Source organism: Chenopodium quinoa, unplaced genomic scaffold (assembly GCF_001683475.1).
Source record: "Chenopodium quinoa cultivar QQ74 unplaced genomic scaffold, ASM168347v1, whole genome shotgun sequence".
Taxonomy (NCBI): Eukaryota; Viridiplantae; Streptophyta; class Magnoliopsida; order Caryophyllales; family Amaranthaceae; genus Chenopodium; species Chenopodium quinoa.
This window is the reverse complement of record NW_018743574.1, coordinates 6,957,727-6,965,284: the sequence shown is the minus strand read 5'-3', so window position 1 is coordinate 6,965,284 and position 7,558 is coordinate 6,957,727. Positions and strand designations below refer to the sequence as shown.

At 38.0% G+C, this 7,558-nt stretch overlaps 2 protein-coding genes across 2 annotated transcripts; both read left to right on the top strand.

The window, feature by feature from the left end:
• Nucleotides 1-622: 622 nt before the first annotated feature.
• Nucleotides 623-1,312, top strand: LOC110682595. Its single transcript, XM_021858951.1, has one exon. It carries the CDS (start codon nt 623-625, stop codon nt 1,310-1,312), a length of 690 nt encoding a protein of 229 aa, XP_021714643.1.
• A 1,920-nt stretch (nt 1,313-3,232) lies between these two features.
• On the top strand, nt 3,233-7,533 carry LOC110682406 (ribonuclease III domain-containing protein RNC1, chloroplastic-like). The gene is made up of 5 exons (XM_021858738.1): nt 3,233-4,462; nt 5,857-6,061; nt 6,337-6,537; nt 6,889-6,975; nt 7,076-7,533. The coding sequence occupies exons 1-5, from the start codon at nt 3,666-3,668 to the stop codon at nt 7,391-7,393; spliced, it is 1,608 nt and encodes a 535-aa protein (XP_021714430.1). The 5' UTR covers nt 3,233-3,665; the 3' UTR covers nt 7,394-7,533.
• The last annotated feature ends 25 nt before the right edge of the window (nt 7,534-7,558 follow it).

Below are 7,558 nucleotides of genomic sequence, written 5' to 3'. Positions count from 1 at the left end.
AGGACAAATGGTAGATGATATTTTACTCAACATGCATGAAGGGGAACTGAAGAGAGGATTTCTGTCAGACATGGCCAGAAAATATAGGGTACACAGAAGTACAACCCTTAGGCTCTGGAAATTTGTCAAGAAAAGTATAGCAGAAGGGAATGTTATAGATGTCAGAAGCAAAAAACTTGGTAAAACAGGTCGAAAACCAAAGGACATCACTGATGAGTTTTTGCAGTCTGTGCCATTGTATAAAAGGACAACAGAAAGGAGTTATGCTTCAGCCCTCAAAATTTCACACTCCTTTCTCCATAAATTGAAAAAAAAGGCAGGTTAAGAACACATACAGCAGCAAATCATCCAGCCCTTACATCTAACCACAAAGTGGCAAGACTGAAGTGGGCATTACAACATCTACACCCAATTCCAGCAGTTGGTAACCCAACTTTCATGGATATGCAACAACACATACACATTGATGAGAAGTGGTTCTATATGAACCTTGAGACAAGGAGGTTTTACCTGTTACCAAAGGAAGAAAACCCCTATAGATGCCAACAATCAAAGTGATACAAAATTAAAGCCATGTTTATGGGGGGTCATTGGGAAACCCTTGTATGATTGCAATGGACAGATGTTACATGATGGAAAGTTTGGTATCTTCCCATTCACTTACCAACAGAGGGCTAAAAAGAAAAGCAAAAACAGAGATGCAAGGGTGATGGAAACAAAGGCCGTGGAGAGTGTGAACAAGGATGAAATCAGGAAAATGCTACTGCACAAAATCATTCCAGCAATAAAAAGACAATGGCATCCTAGTCTTCCTAAAGACATTTTCATCCAGTGGGACAATGCTAGGCCACATCATATTCGTATGGATGAGGAATTCATTGAAGCATGCACATCAGATGGTTTCAACATTCAAATGGTGTTTCAGCCTACACCATCCCCAGACCTAAATGTGCTGGATTTGGGTCTTTTCAAGGTCATACAATCACTACAATATCAGTCATTTCCTACTACCCTGGATGAACTCATAGACAAAGTATATGAGGCATATGAGTGGTTTGATCCAATACTAAACAAGTATACATGGATCACTTTGCAAGGGGTCATGATGAAAATTTTAGAAAAGGAAGGGGGTAACAACTTCAACCCACCTCATATGGGCAAGTATAGATTAGACAGTCTAGGTCTACTTCCAGAAATATTGGAATGTGAAAGGGGTCTCATTCAACAAGCAGTTGACCACCTAAACACTCTATTCATCCCTGTCAACCAAGATATCCCTGACAACACTCAGTATGAGGTGGATGCAGACTAGGGACAAAACAAGAAAATCATTCAAGCCAGGCATGACTTCCACACATAACCACACAAGTACTCAAACCTTTGTTTTTGTCAAAGTAAGCAACTGTTTGTTTTTTCATGCTTATTATGGTTTGGTTATGTGTATTTTGGTAGATTACCTGTTTTTTTTTTATTAGGCAGTCATGCATTGAATGATTAGAACAGAACAGTTTCCATGAAATGTTTGTGTTGCTGTCAATTATGTTTAATTTATATTCCATCAGATAGGTAAGTTTATTTTCAGTGAGATGTTGTGGGTTGTTACCTCAACAACATCTGTACAAGACAGTTGTTGGAGCTAAACTAACCTACAAATCCCACTCAAACTGAGTCCCTTCATTATTTGGAATGTTACAAATCAAACAGCATTGACTGAGGGACTCAATCATACAAAAGTGAATGAGGGACTCAATCTCAAATCCTTATTAGGCATAGACTAGCAAGAACTCTTAGGCAAATACATATGGGGACTTGTTAGGCACCAACACATGCCTCATCATACATCAACATACATTCCCTAGGCCAACATGGGACTCACACAATCATGAAGCCAGAAATAGGCATACACCAGCAGCAATAATCATCATTGGTAAACAGCCAACATATTAATCACCAACATCACAACATGCATACACAAGGAACAAGCATTTAGTATACATGCAACATATGAATCACCAACAAGTAGTGTAAACAAGGACAACAAACAAGGACAGTAAACCCAGTTCAACATCAACCAACACAAAATTACCCATCGAAAAATAAACCAGGAGGGAAATTCAACCATTTTCAACATCAACCATAAACATCAACATAAGAAGGCAGCACAAGTAGTTACTTCCATTTACCCTCCCCCCAGGCACCGGTGAGTCTGGAATCACCACCACCTCAATAGGGGGTTGAGGAACTACAACCTCTACCACCTCAGAGTCACCAGAGGACTCCGACACCACTGTAAGAGCGTTTGAAGGCCCAGCAACACCTTCCACAGTAATAACGGGACCTATTTCTAGATCAGTACCTTGTTTTCCGGCCAGATCTGGAACTCCTCTACCCTGGTTAGGACCCGTCTTTTCCTCGTCCTCATCACTGGAAGTGTATTCGCTCAATTTCGCTCCGATCTTCCCTCGAGTGTAACGGCGGAAAAAAGTTGTGCAATGGCGAACAGGCTTCACAATACCAGTGCCTCGCTGTAACGTGTACACCGTAGAACCCTCAGATCTACGTTCTGGGGTGGTGTTTTTAGGGGACTCATCGCCGTTTCCGTCCATAGTTACAGAGAGAGAAGAAATAAAAATGGAATTAGGGTTTCACAGAAGAGAGAGACGAGAGAAAACAGGAGAGAGAGTGATGAAAATGAAAGAAGGGGGAAGGGTTATGAATAATTTCTGGAGAATTCTCCAGATATGATGAATGAAGGCAGCAAAATCGATACATCTTCAATGAAGATCAATCAATGAGGTGGTTGGGAGTTGAAAGGGTTTAGAAATCAGAAGGTATAAGGGGCTTAATTTTTGGTGGGAATCATTAGAGTGTTGTAGATATATTTGTGTATAATTAACAAATGTTAAACAACATTAAAACAAAAAAGTAAGGGCAAATATGTCTTTTAACACAATTTTTTTTACTAAAAATAGAAATAAAAAATTTGTTGCAGATAATAGGAAGCATCCAATTATGGAAAATGTTGCAGATAATTGAAACCGGAGGGTGTACAAGAAAAGTAAAGTCATTAATACATTTTTGGCTCACTAACATTTACACTATAGTTTTAAAATATTGATGTCATAAGCAATTTTGGCAGCAATTTTTATTTTTTTTATGAGACAAAGGCACTTGTTGCACAAATAAATAATAAATACTCCATTTGTTTCATAATAATAGGTGGACAAATATTTTACACGACTGCATTTATGTATATATTTATCGGTAATGAATACTAAATCATCTTCCAGACAAGAAAATAAAAAATTAAAAAATTCAAAGTTCTCTATGAATCTATTGGGCCTAATACCATGGGTCTAATACAATTTTTTTTTGTTTTTGTAAACAAAATTTTCAATTAGGCCCAAAAAAAATCTCCCTCTATCCCTCATACATCATACTTGTTCCATTTCTCTCAGAATCCTATTTGCCATTGCAGCGATTATTCTATCAATCAATCCACCTTATCCTCAACTTCCCAAATTTCACAGTTCTTCCTAAAAACCCTCTAAAAACCCTCAATTTACTCTCTCCTCACTCCAATGGCGTCAACTCAAATCCGCCATTAAAGACCTCAAAACAATCTCCATTAAAGCAACTCACAATACTCTTTCCCAGTTCTACCAATGGACCTCTCATCCACCATTAAAACACCCCATTTCTCAAAATGCGGGGATCTTTCCTTCTCATCTTCTTTCCCATCTTTCTCTCTCCAAATCCCACTCAAAAAACCCCAACCCCTTTTCCGCCATCGCCGAATTCTCGCTGTTTCTGCCATGGATTCTCAAGAACTCCCTAAAACCAGCCCTCAGAGACTCCTGAAAGAGTTAGCTGAGCGTAAAAAGGTAATATCCCCCAAAAGAAAAGCACCCCCTAGAAAATACATCCTTAAACCTCCATTAGATGATGCTAAATTAGCTCAGAGATTCTTAGATAGCCCTCAAATGTCCCTTAAACAATTCCCTTTATTAAGCTCTTGTTTACCCTCTTCAAAGCTTAATAATGCCGATAAAACTTGGATTGATGAGTATTTACTTGAAGTTAAGCAAGCTTTAGGGTACCCTTTAGAACCTTCTGATAATTTAGGGGATGATAATCCTGCTAAACAATTTGATACTTTGTTGTATTTAGCATTTCAGCATCCTTATTATGTTTCTTGTCCTAGGGTGAATGCTAGACATGTGAAACATGGGCATGCTAGGTTGATGTTTTTAGGGCAATATGTGCTAGAATTGGCTTTGTGTGAGTTCTTCTTGCAGAGATATCCCCGGGAGTCGCCGGGGCCGATGAGGGAGAGGGTGTTTGCTTTGATTGGGAAGAGGTACTTGCCTAAATGGATTAAGGCTGCTAGTTTGCATAATTTGGTCTTCCCATTTGATGATATTGATAAGTTGAGGCGCCATGAGAGAGAGCCGGCTTCGAAGTAAGTTCTGGTTTCTGTTTGTATTTGTTGCTATTTTTGATTGATTTTTAGTTGTTTTGATTCATATTATTGTTGCTGGTTGTGTAAATGAAAGAAATGGGTTGTATGATTTGGCAGCATTTGTTTAGCACATGAAGAATGCATTGATATTTGGTATGGTATGATATGCTTGTATGAAGAACGATTAATTGTTGTAGGGTTATTCGGGTTTGAGATATTGCTCTTGTTGCAATTATATTGAAGCATAATTTCATTTACAGGAATCCTAATGAAAGAAATTATGGTTCACGAATGTGTTGTTTAGTTTCAAGGAAATCATTTTTGTTTGGGATAGGTGAATTTGAAGGTGAAAATAACTTTAGTAGTTAGTGGTTTAAGTGATACTTATGCTTCCTGTAGCTCTTTAATATCTCTAGATATTAAGAACTTTTCCTTCACTCTCCATCGATTCAGCCCCTTTTATAACCAAAAGACAGAAAGAAATATGTGAAGCAGTGTGGGTTTCTTCCCTTGCACCAGGGTTTTGTCCAAAAATATAACTTTTATCAGTTGTGTTTAAGGCCTTTAACTATAACTGTAGTTTACAATGATGTTCGAAGGACAGAATAATTCTCTGCAAGGTGACTCTATGATAGGTAGAATTCCAGCTCAGCATCAAGTTGCTGGAGAATTCCTTTTGGGCCTTCTCCGAGCATATGTGATTAAGGGCCTAGACCGGCCTCTTGCAATACCCCCTTCCCAAACTTGCACCTTGTCCTCAAGGTGGAAAGAAGGAAATCTGGCATCTATCTCAGTAAACTGCACCAGGGTTTTGTCCAAAAATATAACTTTTATCAGCAGTGTTTAAGGCCTTTAACTATGACTGTAGTTTACAATGATGTTCGAAGGACAGAATAATTCTCTGAAAAGGTGACTCTATGATAGGTAGAAAATAGGAGCCTTTCTGTATGTGAGGTGTTTTTTTGTATGTCGCCTATCACCAACTTGTTTAAATCATCGTTCATGACTCCATGCCTTCATGGTGCACTTGATTTGATGGAGTCATAATAAGAACTAACATACTGGCCTGAGTTCATTTTAGTTCCCAATGGGCTTTTAGCTCAATAAATGAATTCAGGAGCTTGTGACCTTATTGTTCATTTCGTTTCCCTCTGGAATTTGCGTTTGGGATGTTGATCTGTTTTGTTTGGAAAGGCGTAATTTCCTTTGAAGAATAATGTTTATTTTGCTCAATTTCAGTCTTTAAGAGGAAGTTGGAAAATCACCTACACATTTATGGTCCTTGTATAAATTATATTGTAGTCTTCCTGTTTGATGTTATTTTGTATGTGAACTGTTAAACACCGGATGTTTCATTGATATATAAAAAAATTAAACTCATGCTCCTTTTACAGGTCTGTGTTCTGGGCTCTGTTTGGGGCTATATACTTGTGTTATGGGATGCCAGAAGTTTATCGTGTACTTTTTGAAGTGTTTGGGATGGACCCGGAAGATGAGGATTGCCAGCCGAAGAAAAGAAGGCAGCTTGAGGATGTTGATTATGTTTCTGCAGAATTTGATGGCAGAAAACTCAGCTGGCAAGATGTAGCTACATATAGGGTAAGTCATTACTCTTGCTCCTGTGGAATCTTGACATACTTGACTAAGAAGTCACTTAAGTTACTTAGATTTAGCTATCAGGGTAAGAAATTTGGATGATTATCTGTTTGTTTGATGCTTGAATTCTTTTGTTATGGGATGTTGCACTCTGATGAATTTATTGTTTGATGCTTGAATTTTTTGTTATGGGATGTTGCACTCTGATGATTTTATTTTGTAGGGAAATATTCACACACTTATTGCTAATTCTTTTTTAAACTTCTTGATGCTAACAGCCTCCAGAGGATGCTCTTTTTGCGCATCCAAGGGTTTTTAGAGCTTGTGTGCCCCCAGGCATGCATCGGTTCCGAGGGAACATATGGGATTTTGATAGTAAACCCCAAGTTATGAGAACACTAGGTTATCCTTTGCGGATGAATGATAGACTCCCAGAGATCACTGAAGCTAGGAATATTGAGCTTGGACTTGGGCTGCAGGTATATTGAGTGCCTTCTTCTTTTCAAGTGTTTGACATTAATTTTGAATACAAGTCCAGTATGCTGGCAAATGCCACAAATCCTTGTTTTTAGGATGAAATTTAATTTTATCGTCAAGTTGAAAACAAAAATTTGATGACTTGAGCCCCAACTGACTTGTAATGTTAGTCCTTCCTATTATATCTTTTGCTACTGAGCTCAACTGATGCTCATTTAAAAAAATTCTATCTATTGATGTCAAATTGTCAAGTTATTTTCTCATCTTATGCTGTTATTCATTCTTATTTATCTGTGAATTGGCCAGTGGAACTTTTTTGATCTCTTCTTCTGAAATATTTAAAAATATTGCAGCTATGTTTCCTGCACCCATCAAAACACAAGTTTGAACATCCTAGGTTTTGTTTAGAGCGACTGGAGTATCTTGGCCAAAAGATCCAGGTTAGCATTATTGGATTCTGCTGTCTTTATATAAGATGCTAGTATATTGTGAATTGCAAGTGTGCTAAAGATAAATGAATCTTTTTTGCTTCTACTGCAGGATCTAGTGATGGCTGAAAGGCTCCTAATGAAACATTTGGATGCTCCTGGAAAGTGGCTAGAGGAGAAGCATCGCCGTGTCCTTATGAACAAGTTCTGTGGAAAGTACTTGCGAGAGAAGTTTCTTCATCGATTCATCATATACTCTGACCAGGTTCAAGATGCTTATGAGCACAATCGGAAACTGAGAAATCCTGCCACACAATCTGTTTGTCAAGCCATTCATGGCCTCTCTTATGCAGTTTATGGGAAGCCAGACGTGAGACGCCTGATGTTCGAGGTCTTTGACTTTGAGCAAATACAACCAAAGCCTGTATAAATTTCACTTATGTAGATTTAGGTAAAAGTAACATGTATCATTGTATCTTTACGTTTTTTTAAAATCCATCAAGGGGCTTGTAAAGATATGCATTTCTCCCGCTTTATACTTTTGTTTTACTTTGTGTAAGCTTTTTATAATGCTAGGGATATAAATTATGCAGCC

Bases quoted from the DNA above. Each gene is read 5' to 3' on its own strand.
- LOC110682595 (XM_021858951.1), top strand. From the start codon at position 623: ATGTTACATGATGGAAAGTTTGGTATCTTCCCATTCACTTACCAACAG.
- LOC110682406 (XM_021858738.1), top strand. From the start codon at position 3,666: ATGGACCTCTCATCCACCATTAAAACACCCCATTTCTCAAAATGCGGG. The intron at 4,463-5,856 runs GTAAGTTCTGGT...CTCCTTTTACAG, and splicing joins GAGAGAGAGCCGGCTTCGAA to GTCTGTGTTCTGGGCTCTGT. The intron at 6,976-7,075 runs GTTAGCATTATT...CTTCTACTGCAG, and splicing joins ATCTTGGCCAAAAGATCCAG to GATCTAGTGATGGCTGAAAG.